Source organism: Colletotrichum destructivum, chromosome 1 (genome assembly GCF_034447905.1).
Source record: "Colletotrichum destructivum chromosome 1, complete sequence".
NCBI lineage: Eukaryota > Fungi > Ascomycota > Sordariomycetes > Glomerellales > Glomerellaceae > Colletotrichum > Colletotrichum destructivum.
The window spans coordinates 3,996,462-4,018,710 of NC_085896.1; the positions used below are offsets into that span (position 1 = coordinate 3,996,462).

Here is a 22,249-nt window from a genome sequence, read left to right on the forward strand (position 1 = left end):
ACGAATGTTGAAAGATTTTTCCATTACGCAATAAGTCGTCAAGTTGTCAATCTGAGAGCAGTGGCGGGGCTTCGCTGACAGAGCAAAGGGGTCAGTGTTTGGCGCTGTAGGCTGTAACCGTCCGTTGTCCCCAATGTTGTGCCATTTGAGCAAAATTGCAACATCTGATAATTCCAGACGTGCCGAAAGTATAAAAAAAAGAAGGAAGAAGTAAAAAAAAACCGGGACTGCGTCATCCACCGGCCCTCCCCAAGCCGCATGTAATCAATCCATGGCATCACCGACCTAACTAAGCGCGAAAGGAATGAAACCCTACCAAACAAGAAGAAAAACACACAATCAAAGTCCTGGACATGACATGTGGAAATCTTGCTTCGCCTCTGACACCTAGCCAAGGACGTGTCCAGGGGGTAATCAAGGAAACAGAAGGCGCAACGGCGGTACAGTTGCGAAATGTAAATGCGAGACGGGGAAATACCTCAAGTGGCCAGTCCCGATCTAGAAGCTGGGCAATGGAAAGTGGCGTGCCAAAACAAACTGCCTTGGCCAAACCCTCGTCACTGAACACTTACATTTCCCTCGCTAACAACTCCGGCCTAAGCAGGCAGAAGCAGGCATCGATGTTGTTGTGAGTTGCAACCGTAAACGCCGTCACAGCCATGCGAGATTTTGTTTCGCCGGTCATGCGAGCTGGTTGGTCCCTCGCCACAATACGGGGTGCGCAGCAGCCAGGCGCATTGCATACAGCCAGAACGAGCCGACTGGCTCTCCCAGTGCGTCCCAGAGTGCGTCCCACGGAATTGCCCAGGTCTGAGGTCGCAGTGTTCATGCGGATGGGGCCTGGCGGATCGTGATGAGCGATTCGGGACACGTCGTCTTTTGGCTTCGTTGCATCCTTCTCCCGTCCCTCCAGATGCGCCCGCCCCCACCGCATTCGAGTGCTTGTTTCTTCGTCCAAGGACTTTGGACGGCCCGGCGTGTGATGTACCTCTTGGCCCCCGTCGCTCCGGGACCGGTACGTTGTGCGTCAGAGGGAGCCCGCATCGAGGCCGTAGAGGTTTCGGGACAGGCCCTCCCATTACGTTGAGGTCTGGTACGTACCGTTTCCTGTCGTTGCGCCGGGCGGCTGCCCTTGTGTTACATAAGGTAAGCTTGAATGGTTGGTTGCCATTGTACACTTCTTAGCTAATGCGCTGCCTTGATGGTGCGCGAGCTTGGGACACCGCACTTCCTACGCCTTGTTCGGGCTAGGCACCTGCAGGTACTTAGGTACTTAAGTATGCAGGCGGACGAAAAGCACAGCGACGACACGGGAGGAGCAAGATCCAAGGCATGGTACAAAAATAACCGAGGAGAGGGGGAAATGCAAAAAGTGTACTCTGTACCGTAGTCTGCAATCCCCAAGGAACAGACAAGACAGACTCCCCTGGCACGGATAGAGTAAGCTGATGACAGAATCGCGAAGATGATGCATCGCAATCACCCAAAACACCACTTGCTCGCGTCAGGCCTCGCCGTCGTTAGTCCTCACATGGCCCGTCACCTGGCCACACCTCGCCTCGCCCACCTGGTCCAGGTCCCCTTGATCACCTCAATCGGAGTCCTTGTGGTGCCTTCAGCATCGCATCCTGCCGCAACTTGGTGTGCCTGGCATTCTGATTTCGATCGTGTAATGATGGAGGGGCTGTGGCTAGATACGTGATTGCAGCCACGAATTCACCATCCACCACTCACCGTTACAGTTTTCTGTGAGCAACAAGAGAATAGGGCAGGTGGGTAGGTATCCGTATCTAGGTACAGAGGTACCTAGGCAGTCTTAGAGGGCGAACGGGCAAGTATCGCGGATTACATAACAGTACCGGAGGTAGGAAAGCATTCCTCGACTCTGAAAAGGTACCTCTTCTACGGGGCGGCAGGTACAGAGTACTACGTTCTTGCTTCAGGCACTTGTAATTTTCATTACTTCACAGCTTCATCCCCAGACTGACGCTCGCATTCCGCTAAGATCGTGCATCATCGTCTGGCTGTCTTTGGGCTTCCCCATATTTTGCACTATTAAAAAGCCCTTGCTTATGCCCTGGTCTGCACATCCCCCTCGTCTCGCTAACTACCTTAGTCTCGACCGTGTCCGCCAGCACGACATCTCCACAGCGGAGAGGGAAGGAGAAAATGAAGAAAAGAAAAGGAAGAAAAGGAAGGGGAAAAAAAGCCGACTTTGTACTTGATTATACAGATACACGTACACACGCAACAAGTAGCGAAAGGTACATTCACACTGTACGAGGTACGCTCTGGTATCCGTCGCTCAGTCCTACGGAGTCACAGACAAGGGTACCCGGGTTACCAAATACAGCCATAGGGAGAGGGGACCAGAAGACAGGCTTCCCCCGTCCAGCGCGAGCTCGCCATTTCGTCCACTCCTCCTCTGCTGGAGCTTTCTTCTGCGGCTGTTCTCCCCGTGACGACCTGGGGGATGACTGCTATAGCATGTCAACCTCCGGCCCTGATAATGGATCTCGATCTGGCAGTTTATGGCGCTGCTAGCTACCACGTTCCTCAACCACGTCAATAAGTCGGTGAAGAGAGACAAGTGAAAGTAAAAAGAGGTTTGAAGAGATTTTCTTCCAAGGGGAAGGGGGGAGGGAAAACCACACCCAGGTGTAACGAGGCCGAACCATCCAAAGAATTCCCAACCAAATTAGCTCGCATAGCACACAGACGACAAAAAGAACATGTTTTTATTCTCCGGGTCTCACACGCAGCCTGGAAGAAGTCGACCTCCCAATCCACATATGGACAGCGGCTAGCCGGCAGAAAAACAGAGCCCATTCCTAGGTTATCCTGTCCGCCCTTGCTTCCCACCGTTTGATTCGGTGACAGACAGAAACGAGTCGGATGCGTCTTGCCCAACTCAGAATCCCACAGAGAGAGAGACGGTTCATCAGGGTGTCTGCGACTCTGCCACTCCCACCCTGTACTGCTGCTATTACGGGCCACAATCCACCACCACCACCACCACCACTACCACCGCACAGCTTGTGTCCGGTGTCCTGTATTTGTGGTGTGTGGTCTTCTCTTGCTGTCTGTCATCAGCAAAGTTAAGACGACGGACGAATCGACGGCGCTCTTGCCAACGCATGCTGTGAGCAGGCTCGAGGTCCGCTCGTGCCCCGACATCTCCGCTTTCGGCGAACCACGGCCCTGCCTGTCCTTGCGTCAATCCCAGGTACCTTGCGTCTTTTTGCCTGGGTCCCAGGTTGAAGAGCGAAGGGGAGGACAAGAAGAGATAAAAAACTAAAAAAAAAACCCCGTCTTTCAAGGGAGCGCAAAGTAGCAGTACGGCAACGGAAAGAGTCACACTCGAGCGGCTCCATCCAGCATTGATTCAAGTACGGATACATTCAAAGCCATCCCATTCCGCCTGCAGGACTACAAATATTCCCTGGGCCCATCTTCCTGTCTGTTTCCATCAGAGAGCCTCAATTCTCTCTTCTCTCGCGCATTTCCCTCGCCCGTCTCATCCCGGGATCCAAAGCTACACAAAGCACACACATACACACACGCAAACGAGTAACGAGTGCGAGACGACGGCGACCACTACGTCAGCAGCTTCTCTTTTCGTCTTCATCTCTTCTTCCAACTTTCGCTCGCGCCAAACGACATCGCCCGGCTTCCGCGCCGTTGATACACGAATTGCATCTCTCTGCACAAAATTCCCACCGTCACATCCCCGACCCAACGGAAAGACGGACAATTGCGAACTAGCCAGCCCCGGTCCCCGCATCCGTTCGCTGCTCTGTCGTCATCGTGCTTCCTACGAGAGCGCCCATCCATCAGTCCTTGCGTGCCGCTGGGTCGTTGATTTATTACTCGAGACGGTAGCAAACATTGCTTCTTTCCTGCAGACGCAGCACCCGGCCATCGACTGACCCCTGGAGCTGGCGCTGGAGCTGGAGCTGGAGCAAAGGACAAACACGCGCCCACTCCCCCTTTGCACCTACACCTTGGCTTACAGGCCCACTGTCTCACCGAGCATTGCGTGCGACACACTGCCATTGTCCATACACCCCCGGCGACCTACTTACACACCAAGTTTACAACCTCTCACACCACCGCAACTCACACCTTGTCGTCAGTCGGGTTTGGCCCCAACTCGTAGCCCTCTGCCGCCCCTACCCACCGTATTAGCACGGTCACAGCAACCATCAGCCCAAGTCTATCTCAGCCGAGTTAGCCTTCTCGAAAGAAAGAACGAGAAGAAAGGGAAAAAAAAAGACACAAGCGTCCAATCCTTCCTGCAAGCTTGCAGCACCACATCATATCTGCTTGGACTGGCGGCACGCCTCCTTTTCTCCTCATCCTCATCACGCCTGGGCCTCGACTCGGGTTCCGTCAGCAGTTGAAAGCTTCCGACTGGACTGATAGGAGGATCAACCACGTCCCATTAGGAATCGTATCAAGTCAGAAGTCATAGTCACTGGCCACCCCCCGCGCGCGCACACACACTCACACACTCACGCACGCACGCACGCACGCCTCTTCCCATCACTTATCAGCTTCTCGGCCAAATATACATATCAGCACCCACACCCCCCAGACGCAAACCCGCCGCTATCTTTCCAACCCATCACCAAGCCGCCTTAGCAACTGGGAATAAGGCACACCATACAAACTACACATCAGGCGTCCCCTGTACTTGCGATAGCTCGAGACCCTTCTTAATCCTCCCAGCACCCGCTCTGACCTGCGGGGGAAAAAAACCCATCCAAGGGGGGAAAAGGAAAATCTCTTCAGCGGCGGGCAACGTACGGAGCCGGAGTGCCACCAAAGCAAACCAACCCAGCCCAACCACAAGCAACCCTTCACTAGGTACGGATACTAAAGGCCAAGGGCCCCGACTTTGCCACTCGGAACCGCGTGAGACAGCAGGGACCAATTTCCTGCATTTCCCATTCCAAGGCCACCAACAGTCCAGATCTCACCGATTGTTGCGAAAAATTTTCACGACGAGGCCGGATACCGTCTTCCTTCTCCGGATCTCCTCTCTGCCTCCCTCCTCTTTCGTTCCCCGTCCCGGGTCTCAAAAGCCCTTTGCCTCTGCCAAACCCGACGGCCGAGACAAGGACAGACAAGCATCGCACGGTGCTCTTTTGTCAATCCTCGCTGCTTAAGGCATCGCAACAGCGCTACCCCTCCACTAAACACCGCCATTCCCCGCTTATCTCCTGCCGCCGTTCACCCACCAATACAGGCACCGACTGCTACTGAAAGCCATCCAAAAGCCTGAGCGACGGAGAGAGAGAGAGAGAGACTACAAGAAGACCCCTGCCAACCTCGCATCCGTCTCTTTTGGAACTCGAACCCTCGCTTTCTCAGTCGCCGGTCTTCACTCACTTCGGCCATACTTGACTCACCTCGGCCATACTTATACAATACACCTCACGATGCATCACAGCCGCAGAAAGTCGGGTAACACGTCCATGTCGGAAAAGACGGTCACTGCCAGCGACCCCTCCCGCTATGGCAAGCGCCCTTCCACTCTCACCAGACGCCAAACACCCCAGAAGCTGGGCAAGAACCCCAGGGACCGCGAACGGGAACTGCAAGACTCGTGGGACGACCAACGTGAAAGTTTTCCTCAGTTCTGGTAAGTCATATCTGTCTTCCACTTCGTCCATCCGCCGCTTTTTGTTTCTCCTCGGGCTTGGGACACACACGCACACACACACAGGAGGCTGCTGGCGCCATGTTCTGGACTGCTGCCAACCCCTCCGCAACATTGTCGTCTGGCAACACGCCCATCGTCCAATATCCTTTGCTGCATGGGTGCATTTCCCCCCCATTCGGGTGCACCGCAACGTCACGATGGGGGCCGAGGTCGGCGCCTTCGCCCAACTTCCTATGCCGTCGACACAATGCAAGCCCCTCGTTTCGAGAAAGAAACCTCGCTGACTGGCCATGTTCTAGCATGACTTGCGAAAAACAGTTTGTGCCTCAAGACGCCAATTTCCTGTACTGCTCAGAAGCGTAGGCCACCACCATCTCCCGAGATCAGGATACGTGTGCCGCGACTTAACTGACACTTTCCCCAGGTGCCGTAAGCATGATCAACAAAGCGCATCGTCCACTGGCAGGAGCCACAGCCAGGCGCACATGGGCAGCTACCCCTTCTACGCCATGGGCAACCCCGAGCCGAGAGACATCGTGCCTCGCGCATCGCCCTCGAGGCCCAACTCGATGCACTTCTCTCCGCCCACGACGCCCGGTGCCACCACCACCTCCTCCGGCGGTAGTGGTCAGTACTCTTCCGCCATCTCTGCGCTGAGGTCGCTCAGCATTCGACCGCCGAGCCCGCCTTCCCCCACATCGTCTCATCCTAGCCTGTGGCCCTTCACCAAGAGCAGCACCAACAGCCCCAGCACGTCGTACAACCGCGGTAGCAACAGCTTCTTTCCGGCGACCTACGATGGGGGCTACGCGGCCAACGGGTATGCCTACAACTACAGCTCCAGCGGCATGGACCGCCCGCTACCGACGAGGAGGCCCACCGGGCCGGGCTACTCGAGGCCGAAAAGCATCGAGTTGGTGACCCCGATGGTCGGTCGTTAACTGTCATCGGAGGTGACGCATCGCACGACGACACCATTGGGGGAGCGACTGACGTATTGTGCAGTGGGTCACATCCAGCTCAGTGTGCTGTGCACTGCTGAGAGGGAGGGGGGGCGGGGGGGGTGTATTCTCCTCGTACTCGCCTGTACTACCCCAGCCCAGCCCCAGCACCTGGCCGCGGGGGTTAGCGTCGATTTCGAGCACCGGAAAATGCGGGGGATGTCGATTACGGGAGGGCGGTGTCCGACAAAGTGGGATTGATCCATCCAGCTCCTTTCCGCGGGTTGCACGGGTTGTCGCCTTTCCGACTCATCCGCACAATTATCCCTTCACCGGCCCTGTCCTCCCCTCCTTCTGCCCCCATATCTACCCCACGACCAGCCATGCCTTGGCGCGGCCAGCATTGCAGGCTGTGGGGATTCATTTGCGCATCTGCCATATATTTTCCTGCACTTGGATACGCCATGGCTTCGGTCATGTGAGGGGAGGAGAGCAGCTGGGAAGGGATACACAAAAAAAAAGAACAAAATTGGGGTTGCATTGGCATAGGCATATTGCATTGGTTGGCATTGGCGCAGCGAATTGGGGGTCGGGTCTTTTTCTTTTCTTCTTTCCCACCCCATCTCTGATTCGATCCGACCACCTGGTACGCCATTCCCAACACAAACACGGAGGTGCCACGAGAACCTCCGCGTGTGGGGCCTGGTAGGACGATTCATGACGGAGTTTGTTCAGTTTTCTTCTTTGTCTTTTTCACCGACTTGCATCGGGCATTGTCATCATTCTCACTCATCATGGCTTGCTCAAGCCGGCCATCCTCACAACCCCACCCGCCTCGGCATATAGAAAGGCGGGTGCGAGCATATACGGGAAACCTGGTTAGCAGCTTCTACATGATAGCGCAAACCGGACCTAGGCATCCAGGGCGGACGTTTTCCTTTTTGTTTATTCATAACCCGGAGGAGGCATATGGCGGATACAGTACTCCCCCTTCTCTCAATGGGTCATCATCATATCATGTTGTCAAAATACATAGCATATCTCGGATCGGCAGGACGCATGGGGGGGAGGGCCATCCCCAATAATTCATGTACGGATGTACGGTTCAGGAACATACTTTTGCGCGCGAGAGGCGCGTGAACAATCCGTTTGATCGTCAACCCGACGACGGTGAGAGGTGGTGGAGGGATTGACTGACTGGTTGACTGGGCTTTGTTTGGAGATAGATACTAGCAAGGAAATCAGAAACCCACCCGTCCCGAAGCACATGAACCTGCAGGGCCCCAATGTGAAAGTAGCCCCCCTTCTTGGACGCATAGCGTCGATCCCCTCCTGGCGGGTTTCCCCAGATGGTTAAGTTGCCGGGTGGGCGGGGCATCCACGTTGGGGGGGAGGGTTTGATGCGCGAAACTGACTCGGGAGATGGACAGGAGTTGAGCGAGACGACGACACAGGCTGGGGCACGGGCTGGCTTGTCTATCTGGGGATGCCGTGATAAGGACGCAAGTTTGTGTGATTGGGGGAGGGGGCGCTTGGGAATGTTGAAATTGAATGGCACACGCATGTACTGGCCCCGGGGGGATAGAGAGTGTCTTTTTTGGAGGGGGTTTTCAATATACGAGCGCGGGATGTGGCGCGCCCTCTCGCTCTGCTATGCTGCGCTCTGGCGAGATCCAGGCTCTTTGGTGAGTGAGAGTGAGAGTAGAGGAGAGAGAGTGTGTGTGTGTGTGAGAGACTCGGAGGAACGGACACACATCTAGATGCGGAAGGAAAGAGGGCAGGACCGTCGAGGTTCCACGGCGCTCTGCTTACGGAGACGGCCGGGCTGGCGGGTCACCCCCGGACGGACGTGAGGTGTTCCAGCAAAATATGGCAGGGGGGAGGAATAACCCATTTGCGGCCGTTTCTTTCGTCTCGTGGGCAACCCTCCACCCCTCCCCCATGTCGGTTGTTTATGCTGCTGCCCACGGGTCTGTTGACATTATGCGGTTTCTAGAAGCAGCGCCAGCCGCCCGGTGACGTGGTTTCCTTTCCCTCTCTCTCTCTCTGCGTGTGTGTGTCACTATCGCGTCCAGTAGACGCCGGCAAAGAGTTCACAGTGGGGTAGGAGGGAATAAGGACGAAGGGGTCCAAAGGGGGAGCGCATTGGACCTAGGGGTCCTGCGTTCCCTCGGTGTCGGAGACCGGCACATCGCGGTTGAGACTGGGGACGAGAGTCGAGTGGGGGCGGGGATGGAGCGTTCTGATAACGGGGAAGAGGGGGGGGGGGGCTTGCTTGCTTGCTTTGGTGTAACACGGGATATTTGATACGATTGCGTACGATGACGATGAATCGCGAAGGCATGAGGTGATAGAGAGCGAGGTGGTTTCGAGTCAGGTGCCGGGCCTCGTGACGGCGCTGGTCAAGTGATGGTGCGTGGGCGAAGTTGATGGTGCGTAAGAGAGAAAGGGAATTGTTTGATGAATCGACCCATACGATGGGCAATGACGGAACGGCCTGTGCAGACAAAGCATCTCGTGACGGGAGGCCGTGGGCGGTCCCCCGTGTGTGACAGGGACGGTGACGAGATGCGACTTGGGGGCCGCGACGGTGAAGCTTCGACGCAGGTCAGGCTTCCGGCAACGTGAGATAGAGGGTGGGATGGGGGTGCCGGGTTCCGGGGGCTGGTTGATCACGCAAGCGAGGCGCCGCAGGCGAACCATGTTGAGCCCGGGGGAGGGGAGGGGGGGAGACGACCCTCTGCCGCGGTGAAGGGTGCGATGGCCGCAAGGTGAGGAGCGGTGTGCCAAAGGTGAGAAGGACAGAGGGGGGAGAGAGAGAGAGAAAGGGTGTGGCTGAGTGTGGTGGTCATTGTGGTATGGGACGCGGCGGCTGAAGCGCACTTGACGCGATGCACATCTCGTGATGCGGACTGATGGACGTGGGCGAAGGTGGTGGGATGACGTGAGGCGCTGGGACCCAAGTCGTGTGCCCTGCTTTTTTTTTTTTTTTTTTTTTTTTTTGCTTTGCTTCTCCGCTTCCTCCGCTTCGTCTTTCCTGATCGGTTTTGTGATATCAATTCTAGTGAATGAATTGGGGGCGGGCTTGGGCTCTGGTCGGATCGGTAGGACGACGGCTGCTAGTGGTCAGGCTACGGCGTAGGGCGGCGGCTACGGCGCAGAGCGCTGGTTTCGAGCTGGATTTGCCTTCGGGATTGGATTGGTTTATCGACGTGAGATATGGCGCGAGATAGGGTAGTTTCGGCTGAGCAGACACTGTGGGATTAGATAGCAGGGTATGTTTTGGTCGTAAAGTAACATCACACCCTTCCAACCCCTCTGTGACGTGAGGGAGGGAGGGGGGGGGGGGTTGCATGGCTGCTGATACGGAATGCCGTCGAGGTGAGATTGCAAGGTCTCGTCCGGGACCTGTATCCAAGTGACGATGTGCCCTGGCTTCTCTTGCTCCTTCGCAGGGCGACGTCGCAGCGCGAGGGGACTCGGCCGGGTCCGGTCGGAGGGATGAGGGGAAAGGGACAAATGTCGGCATCGCCGGTGTTATTCGGAGTGGGTCCGGATCTCCGCTTTCTCGGCGTCGGTCGGGGAAGCGAGAGGGAGAGGGAGAGGGAGGTGGGAAGTTGGACGCGGTGGGGTCCAGTGTCACCCAAAGAACCGTCGAGGAAACCTGACTCTCATCCCTGCGATTTCGTGTGATCCTGGGAGGTTATGCTGGCGACGGTGTTATCTTCGGTGTTATTCTTGACGGGTGGTGTTTTCAAGCCGCTGGTTCCGTCGGCGCTCGACTGATTGAGACATGTCCACAACGGCGTTTTTTGGGGGTTTTTTATTATTATTTAGGACAATGAGCTTTTGCAGTGGACTTGGATCTTGCATTCTTCTCGACTCTGCTGCGTTCGTGCATCATCCAATGTCGCCTACCGGTGAAGAAGTCCGCAGCACCGGAGCTGACTCCGGGCCACCGCAGCTCATGCACGACTCACGGTGTCTCCACGAGGTCCATCGTCATCTCGGACCCTGATGATCTAACAGCATGCGTGGTTCGAATACTACGCTAGGCGTCAAATATCTAAATGAATCACTCTTTGATGACTGATCTACTACTCCGGACCCAAACTCCACATGGGAATCATCAAGGGAAACCCCCCCCCCCCCCCCAGCCTGCTCGCGTGTGGATATGTCAAACACGCAGAGAAGCACGCAATTCACGCCCGCTGCTCTCCTGCCCCTTCTGGGTAAAATCTTTTTATACACTTTTAGACGAGCACAGCCCTAAACACCCGACTGCGTAGCATGTACCTCTACTTGTTGTAATACGTGTGGTGCTGCGTCCCCGTCTCCGCACGATCATCCGGGTCCGCGCTCAGCTCCTGCGGCTCCTGACTAGGCGCGGGCTCAGGCGCCGTTTTCTCGTCGCCCCTCGCCGGCGTGTGTCCAGACACCGGCGGGGGGCTCACCCCCGTGGCGACCTGGACCATGCTGACCTGCGGCACCCACATGTTGCCGTGGGCGTCGTACTGCGGCTGGTTCAGCAGTGTCGTCGTCTCGGAGAAGTAAGCCTGCTGCGGCGGGTACGACGCCGTCGACGACATGTGCGTCAGCGTCGGCATGCCCCCCAACGTGGCCCCCGGCGTCGAGTGCGACGACTCCGAAGACAGCTCGACCGGCAGGCCCGTGTGCGACGGTATGGTGTGTGGGGACATCGGGTGCGGAGACTGGGGGTATCCGGACAACGGAGGCGGAGAGGAGGAGGAGGCCGGGTGGCCGTACGGTGGTGCGAAGGGCGAGGGCACAGGGCTGAGGTGTGTCGGGGGCGGCGACCACGCGTCCGACATGCTCTGGGCGTGGTATGCGTGACTCGGCCCAGGCGGCGGCGGCCTTTTGGAGTGTTGGTGGTGGTGCCGTTGCTCGCGGCACTTGCGGAAGAGGAAGTAGAACCCCGCCGCGAGCGCGATAACCAGAACCGCGGCGCCGATGCCAATGCCGATGATGGCTCTCGTGGAGAATCTCGCGCTCGGGGCCGACGTGATAGACGCTCCAACGGCCCTCGTCGGCGTGCGGACGGCAATGTCGGCCTTGAGTGTGATCAACAGGCCGACGTCGGTGTAATCGAACCCGTTGGCGGGCGTCGTCTTGGTCGCGCCGCCGTTGCCGTCCCCGCCCACGACGGCAAGGACTTCCGGCGGCACGGCGTAGGTCGTCTTGTTGGGCTTGTACAGCTCCCAGAGGGCCTGGTTCGGGTTCTGTTTGCCCAGGTCCGCGTTGTGGGTTCCCCACTGGCCCGGGGAGTCGCACAGCTGCGTGAGCGGAAACGTGCCCCCGGAGATGAGCATCTGCGCCCGGCCGGGGGCCATGTTGCAGGATAGCGAATGGTGCGGATAGTCGCCTGTGCCGTTGCGGCCGAGGGGGTACATCTTCACCCAGGTGAAGGTTGGCATCGAGAGCACGTAGAGGTCGTCGTATCCTGCGCCGGGCACGCCGGGGACCGTTGCGCCGCCGTACATGTAGCTTGGCCAGGTGTTAGTGACGGACACCTCTCGGGGACGTGAAAGAGCACAAACTCACATGTTGTAAGACGACTGATCCAGGGCCCACGTCACGCCCGCGCAAAAGCGCCGCCTCATCTCCGGGACCTGGCCCGAGGCTTTCTGTGTGTACCACTTGCTGCTGAGTACGTCGTAGAGGAAGATCTCGTCCATGGGCTGGCCCGTTGCCGTGCCGTTGGCGGTCAGGTCCTGGATGCCCCCAAAGTAGACCAACATCCCGCCGTCCCCCGCGGGGATGTACTGCAAGCTGCCCTCGGCGCGCCGTATGTTGTCAGGGCTGTAAGCTCATCAGCCCCTATTCGGATCATGCATACTTAAGTGACTCTCGACCCACCCGGTATTATTGGCGAAGCTGTTCGTGTCCATGGTATACTTTACCAAGCCCGTCGTGGCCACCGGCGGGCCGGTGCCCCATTGCGGAACAGAGTTGTTGCTCAGCCATCCGCCGTAGTAATACGCCTCGCCGCGGCTATCGACGGACACTCCCGCGCCGTAGCTTACCTTGGAGATTGAAGCTCCCGTCCGAGACGGACCGAAGGAATCCCATTGATTGTTCAGGATGTCGTAACCGTAGAGGTTGAAGGGCAAAGGAGGCTCCCCGAGATTGTGCTCGCCGCCGAACAGATAGAGTCGCTTGTTCACCGAGTCGGACCAGAGAGAGCCGCCAGAAACATTGGGAATGGACCCGTTCTTGGAGAGATTTGCGTAGAGAGGGGGCATGCCCGAGGACGCTGTTGTGGAGAGGTCCTGGTAGAGGAGCCATGTGTCTGGGCAAAGGTGTCAGGAAAGGTCTGGCCCAATAGAGTGTCCGTCCTCCGCAGGTAGCGCGAGCACTCGGGAAGATGAATGAGATCACAACGCACTGGTGTAATTGGAAGGGAACGACGAAAAGGGGTTCCAGTTGACGAGGCCGCCGTCGATGAACAGCTTGTCGTCAACAACAGCTGTCTGATGTCCAAACCGCCGGCAGAAATCAGCTACGGGATCTTGCTGCGCTGCCGTTGGGGCCGTGAGCAGAGACAGACCCAGTAGGGTGAGTAGAGGGGCCGAGAATGACATCTTGTTCTGTGTAGCGGGTGAAGTTCCCACACGTCGACAGGTCGTCTATTCTAGCCGGTCCGCGGACGGGCGTGTGGGAGTTGTCAGCTGTCAGTCGGAGCGGATCGCGAGCATACTCTGCGTGGCCAACAAGGAGGCTGTTTCTCGAAAAGCGGTTTGCGACAGAGCCGGTAAAGAATCTCCCGCCCAAGGTATATGTCTCTCTCCGAGGAAGTAAATAAAAGCAGAGATCTTCTGGTATGTAGCGAGCGGTGGAATGTGGAGAAGAACCACGCCGAACTTCAACGAGGGTGAGAAAGGTCCAGGTAAAAGAAGCAGGCCTATGACAGCGCGGCTTTTCATGAAAGATAGATGAAGAGATTCAACACTGGTTTTCCCGAACGTGATGGAGAGGGACAAACTGCTGCAGCAAACAAAGAGCCGATCCTGGGGGACTCCAAATAATGGACAGACGGGGAAAGAGAGTTTGGGCTTGTCAGGTTGTCACTTGTTGGTTGCCAAGCAAGCAGCGCTACCGTCAGAGACCCTTCCACCGGCGGCGTCTAGACGAGGCCGGATCCAGAGTTGTGGACTTTGGCTGGCGGGGCTGCAAGTCTGAGGCTGAACAAGTCGAGAGAGCTGGGCCTTTGACCCAAGGTCCAAGGCGCCACACATCGAGATGGTCTGCCTTGCCACTCACCATTGCTCTAGCTGCCTGCTGAGACGGAAACCCCAAAGCGTGTACGAGAAGACTGCGATGTATGATGCTAATCGCATGACTGAAGTAGAGGTCAGAGATCATGGCATTCTGAGCACAGCGGAAATACTGTTGAGCCGTGAGGGCTCCAGCCTCCTTCAAATACATGTACACATATACATTTCCATCTTTCTGAAGTCGAAGATAACAATAAAAGTAAATTGTGGGCAACAACAGACAAAGATGCCGCGAGCTAGCCGGTTGGTGACAATTCAAGCAGCAGATGAGAAGTATGTTGAAGCTCACCAAAAACTCACCACCCTCGGCGAGAGTCGCAGAAGTCAGGCGAGACGCCACAGGGTCCACAGGGGGAGAGACAATGGAGAGGGACAGCAACAGCTCGCAACGAGCATAGCGTTTGGTGTTTGTTCGTAGACGGACGGACGGAATAGGGAGGCGTTCAGGCTAAGCTCGTATTGTCTTGGTCCTCGGACCCAATGGAATGGCAGGCTTGGCGGGGCGCGCGAACCAGCTCTCCAATGTGTTGGAGTTTGGCATCAAGCCACACGGTGCCAAGACCCGCGTTCGGCGTACAGGCGTGGAAGGGTTGGGGTAAAGGAGGGCGGTCTCTGCGAAAGGGTGTGACAAAGTGTCCCACTTGCAATGAGGCAAGCAATTGCAGGACGATACGCGTGATGGTGAGAGTGTAAATTTGATCTCATGGACCTGTCTCGAACTCCTCGTAGATGAGGATGATATATGTCGTGTGAGGTTGAATATACATGACCCAAAACCGCCTTGTTCCCCGCCCAACTTCTCGATTAGCCCGGGCTACTGCCGGCCATTTGGGTCAGAATTCGGCATTCCCGCGCCTCTCTCAGACCACCAGTTTATTAGACAGTAGTCGTTCCCCGCGTAATTGCCGTAGGTTGGAGAAGTGTTGCTTCTATCCCCCCTATTCGGTCCAGGCGGGGCGAACTAACTTGACAGAGAACCGACTCGAGCAACCAGCCGTGAAAACTGCTCATGGAGTCCCTCGTGGCCAGGATTCTTCTCTACAACGGCCTTGAAAGACACCTTGCCATCAGGTCCAGCATTCACCGCCAAGAGACGGGCCAGAGTTCCTTTGCGACTGCCTAGGCTTGAGCGGTTGCCAGGCGCGTAGTGTGCCTTACCACCTTGGGGTGAGGCATTGTCTTGCGCCTCTTTGTCCCATCGCCGGTTCAATGCTGCTAGCGCAAGCTGCACCGCTGAAACCCATGGCTTCCCGTCGTCCCAATAGCCATGCTTCAAGCCATGCTCGAGGAAGTTTTCCGTTGCCCGCAGCCGAAATGCCTCAGCCGACAAGACCAGACAGGCGCCACACAGTTCAGGGCCAAGAGGCTGTCCGTCATGCTGGAGGAGGGCGGAAAGACTGTTGAAGAATGGCAAGAAATCCAAGAGAGTGGATTGTCTATTCTCGTGTGGTTTGGAGAGAACGTTCATCAAAACGCGCGCGATGTACTCGTTGCATTGGTGAATGTGCCAGTGCTCGTTGTCGCTTTGCTGAAGCAGAAACAAGACATAGCGCCGAAGATCTTCGAGGTTGTCATGCTTGCTTATCAGCTCCCGTGCGACTTTCAGGGAGATTCTGGGCGTGTCCGAGGTGACGGTCTTCCTGTGTAGCAGCCAGCTCAAAAAAGACTTTTCGTCTTGAAAGGTGGACATGGGAATGGCGTTCTCGCAAGCCACCGCGTTCAAGAGTCCGTCGACATCAGTTCCGTAGAACCGCTTTTTCTCTGGTCGTCTCCGACGGTTGGGGGCTCCTCTCAGAGCAGCGGTCATGATATCAAGGTCCGTGACGGCCCAGCGTTGACGCCAATAGTCGTGGCTGGCGACTTTGGCGAAGTTGTCGCTCACACGTTGGCGGTCATACCCAAAGTTCCTGATTCGCTTCCACGTGGCGTCAATGCGAGGCATCTCTCCCCATTTCCTCTGCTGGACGGACCACTCCGTTTTGTCGTATGGTCGTGCATATTCGCTCTCCCAGCTGTCGAGCTCCAACACCACTTCCGGTACCTCGAAAGGCCGCCACGAGGGGGGTATCTGTGGTTCCTCCGACTTCTTCTTGGTGTGAACTCGCAGCTGTCGTGTCTGCGACTGGGTTGACGTGTGAAAACAGGCACCCGTGACAGTCCTGCCGACGGCGCCTGCGGTTCTCAGCGGCCGCATAACTGACTGAGAAGCGTTGCGATTCAGAGGCCCTAATAAGCTTCGTTCGTTCGCTTTCCAGAGGCTATTCACGGATGCGCGACGTGTGCTCGGAAAAATCGTCCGATCGTTGGAGCCGCATGTTTGAGGGGCCGCAGGTCGACACGTAGACACGGGATGCAAGTTGAGGTCTCGGCGCAGGGGTTGGGGTAACGGCAGGGATGGCCTGGCCGCACAGCCACGGGGTGTTTCTTGCAGGCCCCGTCACCCGCATGGATCCCGCGGGGGAGCGGCGGTGGGTCGATCAGTTCTTCCGCTGGCCAGCCACAAATTGTTGATGTGTCAGCCACAGCCGTTTCCCGTAATCCCACCATCCGTGCGTCACTTGTAGTGGCTGGTTACGGCTCCTGGGCCACCTCCGGAAGAAAGTGATTGTCTAATCATGCCTGGTTCCAAATCATGGGAAGATCTTGCTCACTCTATCCAGTCTGCGCAAAACACACGCCTAAACAAGGATCTGAATAGGGGATCTCTAAGATACACAACCTGTTTTGTTGTTCATGTTGGGCTGAGATAAGTGCGATCCCGCGCAAGTGCATAAGGATGGGTAGGGTAGACGGCAGAAAATCTAGTGTAAGTGTCACGCTGAAGACGAGGCCCACTAAACCTAGACCCAGTACAAATCGTTCTGATAAGAACCACAGTACTATGGAAGTCTCCTGCACCCATTTTGTCAATCAAATTTGCAACTTCAGACCTTGATCTGCGCCAGAGAGGTTGAGGATATTGGGGAAACCTTCATCCCTGGTCGCTGCGCGGCCCAGAGGTGCGCCAAAGTGTGCTAGAGACGGCCCAACCTGATTGGATATGCGGCATCCGACCAATCAGTGAGCCGGATGCACAGTTTTTAGTGGAATCTTTCTTTCGGAGAAAGGTCGGTCGAGCCGTATGATTACGCCCAAACGTCCCACTCGCTCGTCACTTTGCATCACCTCGGTCCTCACCCAGTCTTTGAATCCATACATCGCGACTTTTGAACAGCCTACACTCACTCGGCCTAAAGCACCACCACAACTCACTTCTAAACAAACAATACCCCCCAAGTTCAAAATGCCTCCTTCAAAGAAAAGAAAGACCAACAAGGGTTCTGCCGCGAAAACCGAGAACACAGTAGCATCGAGTTCTGCTGCCCCAGCAGAAGCCGAGACGACAGGGCCCCTCACCACCACAACAGACGCCGCCGCCGCCCCTGCACCCACAGAACCAGTGGAGGCGCCTTCAACATCACAACCCACAGCGGAAGACGCCGCAGCCAAGGCAAAAGACCGCATGGCCCGCTTCAAGGCCTTGAAGGCCCGCGCCAAGAGCTCCTCGGACCAAAACTTCAAGGAGGCGACGCTCGAGTCGCAGCGTCTCGCGTCCGACCCCAGCCAGCTGACGGCCATCCACCGCAAGCAGGCCATCGCGTCGCAGAAGCTTCTCAAGGCCGACGTCGAGGACGCCGGCGGCGACTTTGAGCGCAAGCGTGCGTGGGACTGGACGGTCGACGAGAGCGAGAAGTGGGACAAGCACGTCAGGAAGAAGGAGGCGCACCGCGACAACAACGCCTTCCAGGACTATACCGCCGAGAGCAACAAGGTGTACAAGCGTCAACTCAGAAACATCGCCCCGGATATGGAGAAGTACGAGAAGGACAAGATGGCGGCCATCGAGCGCGCGGCGGCCTCGGGCGGCCTCGACATTGTCGAGACGGAGGACGGTGAGCTCATCGCGGTGGACAAGGACGGATCGTTCTACTCGACGGCCGACTCGACCACATTTGCGCAAAACAAGCCGGACAAGGCCGCCGTCGATCGGCTGGTGGAGGATCTGAGGAGGGCCGAGGAGAACAGGTTGAAGAAGAGAAAGGACCGCATGGCGCAGAACGGCGACGACGGCGACGTCACGTACATCAACGAGAAGAACAAGCAGTTCAACCAGAAGCTGGCGCGCTTCTACAACAAGTACACGGCGGAGATTCGGGACAGTTTCGAGAGAGGAACCATGATTTAGGCGCGGGCGTTTGTGATACTACGGGACAGGCAGGGCCGGGCCAGGAGGATATCAAAGCCTTTGAGACGGGCTTTTGCATTGGGCAAATGATACAGTCTATGACACAAAAATTACAAACATAACACCATGCGTATCACAGCATGGTTTTCCTCCAACCCTTGCTTGCCAGCTCCTCGAGCTCGGGCACCTCAATGGGGCCCTGCACCTTGATATCGTCGAGCGCTTCCACCACTGCCTCGGCGACGGTCTCGACCGGCAGGGGCTTCACGCCGCTCGCGCCCATGAAACCGCTCAGCACACCTCCTGTCAGCCGGTTGAACAGAGCACCGGCGCCGGTCATGGCGGCCAGCGGCAGCGTGAACTTCCTCGAGCTGTCGTACATGAAGGGCGGCCGCGGGAAGATGCCGCGCATGCGCGGGAACTCGCTGGCGATGGTGCTTTCGGCTTCGCGCTTGGTGGTGATGTACCGCGCGGGCAGGACCGGAGCGCCACCGGCGGCGGAGACGTACACGAAGGCCTTTGCGTTCTCGGCGTTGGCCTGCTTGGCCAGAGCGATGGCGCTATCGCGGTTCATGACCTCGTAGGTGAACTGATCCTTCGGGTTCGGGGGCTTGAGGTCACCGCCCTCGGACGAGGTCTTGAGGGGGTCGACGCCGCGGTCCTTGATGGGGGCGAAGGCCTTCTGCAAGCCCGAGATGGGGGACTCCTGGCCCGAGACGACGCCCTTGTAGTCGGCCTCGAGGAGGATCCCCAGGCTGTGGACGACGAAGTCGGCGCCCTTGAGGAGCGGGGCGTAGGTGACGGGGCTGAGCATGTCGGCGCGCTCCCAAGAGACCTGGTGTGCCCACTGAGGAGGAGCCGGTGACGAGGTCACGGCGGACCACCTGGGCTCGCCTGAACGGCTGTGGGAGCGTGTTAGACGTGGTGACGAGGAGAGGAGTGAGATAGATGAGCCGTGATAAGCTCCAGTGGCGTGCGCGTACCTGATGGACGTGACGTCCCAGCCTCTTGCGACGGCATACTTGCAGATTCTTGACCCGAGGAACCCATTTCCTCCGCACACGACCAGCTTCTTAGCAACGGCCGAAGTTGACATGATGGCGGTTGATGTGAAATGAGCGGCTGCAGTGGAGCAATCGCGTGAAGGCGTGAGCTAGTTCTGTGAGAATGGAGTGAATTGGATGAGAGGTCGTCGGATCAAGATTGGTTGGGGTGACGGCCGGGTTCGGCGTATGTTTGCTGCCAGCTTCTTCCGAAAGTGGTTCGATGCCGTTCCGCACGCGGGTGCAAAGCTGCCAAAAGTCATGAAATCATCACCCGAACGAGAGCTCCCCAGCTCCCCAGTAAAATCAATCCTGCCAGGGGCGGAGGGGGTTTGCCGCTGCAGCTACAGGGTTTGGAGCAACCAGCATTGAAGCTCCCCCATTGGTGAGTTTCGATTGCCCCTCCCACTACCTTGTGCCTGGAGTGAGTTCTTCAGGTACCTTTCCCAGTTACTGGCATAGACTACATGATTGCCGATGGTGTTCGTACTGTTGTTGACACTAGAAATATCCACAGTGACGTGCCCTCATCGTGCTCTAGACAGCCTGCTGTCAAAGGTCAAGCATAAGGATAAGTAAGGCACGATCCATTTCTAGACTTCAGCGCAAAACATTGGTACGTGTGCATTGGTAGCTCTGGCTCCCAGGACTTCGGTACTTGTGCTTACCCACAAACAACAAGGTCAAGTACTGGATAATGAAGCAGTGAGACTATCCTCCCCGTGAATACTTCTACTCCTAACACACTCCATACCACGTGTTGGGTGATTTGCGGAAGCTGCCTATCTTGAGGCAGTTCAAGACGCTGTAGCTTAGGGGGGTTTGGTTGTTCTGCAGTGGGGGGGCAAGCCTCAGTCATTGTTTACTAGGTGGTTCGGCATGAGCCCCACTCTAAATTCGCGGTAAAGGCTGTCAGGAAGGTCGGCTGCAGGAACCGTTTTATTCTTCCCATCTTTGATTGCGAACCGTTTTCTCTCCACTACATACATACACCCCTCAAAACACTTAAACATTCCGTCGACTCTCGGGCCAGACCACACTGCATCAATCGGGCTACTTGCTCTGCCCATATCAATATGGCGCCGCCCAGCAGCCTCGGCAAGCGCGTGAAGGGTACGCAAATCAAGCGCCCCTTCATTTACGGCACCACCGCCCGCCCCTTCGATCCCGAGACCAACCCCAAGCCAGAGGGCGTCCCCGAAGATCACACCCACTCTTGGGAGGTCTTTGTCAAGGCCGTCGATGACACCGATATCACATACTGGTTGCGGAGAGTCCAGTTCAAGCTACATGAGTCTATCCCGAACCACGTGCGCAGTATGTCACTCTCACCACGGCAGTCATGACGGAGCGCCATCGTGCTAACCCCTCAAAGTGATCGATGGCGAGCCTGGGAAACCCTTCTTAATTCAAGAAACCGGATGGGGAGAGTTCGAGATTACCATTAAGATGTACTACGCCTCCGAATCCGGTGAAAAGCCCCAGACTCTATACCACAATCTTCGCCTTCACCCCTACGGTAGGACCGATGCGGAGAAGGAGCAGATGCTGCGGCAGAACGACGGCGAGATTCGCGCATGGGCCTTTGACGAACAGCTATTCAATGAACCGTACGAAGCCTTCTACGAAATCCTCACATCTGGCGCCCAGCCCAAGGGCCACCCGGCCGGCAAAGGGGGCAAGGGCAAAAACAAACCGATCCCGCCTTTGCCCGAGAAGACGTCGAACGTGCAGGTGGCATGGGAGAGAAGCGCGCTATTGCCTGCCGTGAACAAGCCGGGCCAGCCGTTCAGTCTGGAGACCGAGCAAATCGAGGTCAAGAAGCTCAGGGAGGCCGAAGCCAAGGTCAAGGAGATGGCCAAACAACAACTCGAAACCCTCAAGGAGAAGGAGGCCCAGTTGGCAGCCCTGAAAGCAGAGAACGCCGCCGCCGCCGCTGCTGCGACGGCCGGTTAGAAGCCGCCGAACGCAAGGACTAGACGACCATTTCGCAAGGCGGTGGCCACTGCTCATCAGCCGGTCAAACAGACGAAGGGGGAAGAAAAGCTGCAGCTTGTCAAGGCACAGCTGGAAATCATCTGCAAGGGAAACTAGAAGTCAGCGTTCGGTGCTCCGTGTTTTGAGACGCTAGTGCTGCTGGCGATGGCGGCACACTTTCCATCGGCTGCACTCCATTGGACCGTGCATTGCCACGGCTCCCTGCTTGGCCTTCGAGGTGGAGGCCATGATGATTTGATGGTGGACGCCGATGAAGAAGAGAGTAGCCTTTCGGGCTGCGAGAGCCCACTCAGCGGAACTTTGCCGAAAGGCGATACGCCTGCCTCTGCCTCTGAACACGAGATGGATATCGACATGACAGCAGTGGACACGTTACTGGAACAAGACAAGCTTATGGCCGCTGACCGTATCTCGCCACGTCGTCCTAGGTACTTGGATTCCGACGCTCATTACATAGGTGATGATGATGCCCAGAACGAATGGGTTGCTCAGAGCCAACCCTGTACCTTACAGTCGCCACAGCCGGGGCGTTCACTCAGAATTCCTCCCTACGCTCCGGGCACGGGTTCCCCACGGAGTGGGCCAAGTCGGACATACACTTTGTTTCACACTAACTATCCTCCAATGTCGAGATACCACCAGCGTTCGAGGTGTCCTCCGAAGCAGCAGCGTCACTGTCGTTTTACACCGAATCGCACACATCCGTCCTCCGTTCTCATTCCTGGTGTGGGTATGGTGCCAATTCCCGGCATAACCTTGACGAATGGCGCCGGGTCAGCGACTGTATGGACGTCTCGTGTAGGAGCCCCGAACCGGCCAGATGGAACCAAGTTCGATGCGCTACTATGTCGGGCTTCTTCGTCTCAAAAGCGTCACGAGCATCCCACCGAGGAAGAAGCGATTGGAAAGAAGCTGAAGAATGCTCAGGACGACGAGGATGAGGGCAGACGAGAGCATGGCATGGGCTACGATTAAAGGGGCGATAGCAAGTTAAGCTCGCCGCCGCATATGCGGGCATCATACAGACATTCATAGATGAAGCCCGGTCGCAACACAGGTGGACAAATGCAGTATCCATA

The 22,249-nt window shown here is 56.8% G+C and overlaps 8 protein-coding genes across 8 annotated transcripts; 5 read left to right on the forward strand and 3 right to left on the reverse strand.

Moving 5' to 3' along the window:
* The first annotated feature begins 3,477 nt into the window (after positions 1-3,477).
* On the forward strand, positions 3,478-6,674 carry CDEST_01192 (Putative Zinc binding protein Ecl1/2/3). Its single transcript, XM_062917351.1, has 3 exons — positions 3,478-5,647; positions 5,968-6,027; positions 6,093-6,674. The coding sequence occupies exons 1-3, from the start codon at positions 5,445-5,447 to the stop codon at positions 6,607-6,609; spliced, it is 780 nt and encodes a 259-aa protein (XP_062773402.1). The 5' UTR covers positions 3,478-5,444; the 3' UTR covers positions 6,610-6,674.
* A 3,472-nt stretch (positions 6,675-10,146) lies between these two features.
* CDEST_01193 (Putative kelch-type beta propeller) lies at positions 10,147-13,211 on the reverse strand (the record flags this gene model as incomplete). The annotated part of the gene is made up of 4 exons (XM_062917352.1): positions 10,147-12,114; positions 12,172-12,429; positions 12,487-12,919; positions 13,016-13,211. 4 exons carry the CDS (start codon positions 13,209-13,211, stop codon positions 10,908-10,910), a joined length of 2,094 nt encoding a protein of 697 aa, XP_062773403.1. The 3' UTR covers positions 10,147-10,907.
* Positions 13,212-14,318: 1,107 nt separating this feature from the next.
* Positions 14,319-16,261, reverse strand: CDEST_01194 (uncharacterized protein). Its single transcript, XM_062917353.1, has one exon. It carries the CDS (start codon positions 16,096-16,098, stop codon positions 14,866-14,868), a length of 1,233 nt encoding a protein of 410 aa, XP_062773404.1. The 5' UTR covers positions 16,099-16,261; the 3' UTR covers positions 14,319-14,865.
* Positions 16,262-17,187: 926 nt separating this feature from the next.
* Positions 17,188-18,129, forward strand: CDEST_01195 (Putative mRNA splicing factor SYF2; the record flags this gene model as incomplete). Its single annotated transcript, XM_062917354.1, has 1 exon — positions 17,188-18,129. One exon carries the CDS (start codon positions 17,188-17,190, stop codon positions 18,127-18,129), a length of 942 nt encoding a protein of 313 aa, XP_062773405.1.
* Positions 18,130-18,134: 5 nt separating this feature from the next.
* On the reverse strand, positions 18,135-19,324 carry CDEST_01196 (Putative NAD-dependent epimerase/dehydratase, NAD(P)-binding domain superfamily). Its single transcript, XM_062917355.1, has 2 exons — positions 19,113-19,324; positions 18,135-19,031 (listed from the first exon to the last, which is right to left on the reverse strand). Exons 1-2 carry the CDS (start codon positions 19,223-19,225, stop codon positions 18,263-18,265), a joined length of 882 nt encoding a protein of 293 aa, XP_062773406.1. The 5' UTR covers positions 19,226-19,324; the 3' UTR covers positions 18,135-18,262.
* Positions 19,325-19,361: 37 nt separating this feature from the next.
* On the forward strand, positions 19,362-19,544 carry CDEST_01197 (uncharacterized protein; the record flags this gene model as incomplete). The annotated part of the gene is made up of 1 exon (XM_062917356.1): positions 19,362-19,544. The coding sequence occupies one exon, from the start codon at positions 19,362-19,364 to the stop codon at positions 19,542-19,544; it is 183 nt and encodes a 60-aa protein (XP_062773407.1).
* Positions 19,545-20,140: 596 nt separating this feature from the next.
* Positions 20,141-21,208, forward strand: CDEST_01198 (Putative YEATS superfamily protein). Its single transcript, XM_062917357.1, has 2 exons — positions 20,141-20,489; positions 20,548-21,208. Exons 1-2 carry the CDS (start codon positions 20,249-20,251, stop codon positions 21,126-21,128), a joined length of 822 nt encoding a protein of 273 aa, XP_062773408.1. The 5' UTR covers positions 20,141-20,248; the 3' UTR covers positions 21,129-21,208.
* A 1-nt stretch (position 21,209) lies between these two features.
* CDEST_01199 (uncharacterized protein) lies at positions 21,210-22,248 on the forward strand. The gene has a single exon (XM_062917358.1). It carries the CDS (start codon positions 21,315-21,317, stop codon positions 22,143-22,145), a length of 831 nt encoding a protein of 276 aa, XP_062773409.1. The 5' UTR covers positions 21,210-21,314; the 3' UTR covers positions 22,146-22,248.
* The last annotated feature ends 1 nt before the right edge of the window (position 22,249 follows it).

Excerpts from the sequence above, each read along its gene's own strand:
- CDEST_01192 (XM_062917351.1), top strand. The coding sequence starts at position 5,445 with ATGCATCACAGCCGCAGAAAGTCGGGTAACACGTCCATGTCGGAAAAG. Across the intron at positions 5,648-5,967 it reads GAAAGTTTTCCTCAGTTCTG|CATGACTTGCGAAAAACAGT; the intron begins GTAAGTCATATC and ends GCCATGTTCTAG. Across the intron at positions 6,028-6,092 it reads TTCCTGTACTGCTCAGAAGC|GTGCCGTAAGCATGATCAAC; the intron begins GTAGGCCACCAC and ends CACTTTCCCCAG.
- CDEST_01194 (XM_062917353.1), bottom strand. The coding sequence starts at position 16,098 with ATGCGGCCGCTGAGAACCGCAGGCGCCGTCGGCAGGACTGTCACGGGT.
- CDEST_01196 (XM_062917355.1), bottom strand. The coding sequence starts at position 19,225 with ATGTCAACTTCGGCCGTTGCTAAGAAGCTGGTCGTGTGCGGAGGAAAT. Across the intron at positions 19,032-19,112 it reads TGGGACGTCACGTCCATCAG|CCGTTCAGGCGAGCCCAGGT; the intron begins GTACGCGCACGC and ends ACGCTCCCACAG.
- CDEST_01198 (XM_062917357.1), top strand. The coding sequence starts at position 20,249 with ATGGCGCCGCCCAGCAGCCTCGGCAAGCGCGTGAAGGGTACGCAAATC. Across the intron at positions 20,490-20,547 it reads TATCCCGAACCACGTGCGCA|TGATCGATGGCGAGCCTGGG; the intron begins GTATGTCACTCT and ends AACCCCTCAAAG.
- CDEST_01199 (XM_062917358.1), top strand. The coding sequence starts at position 21,315 with ATGGCGGCACACTTTCCATCGGCTGCACTCCATTGGACCGTGCATTGC.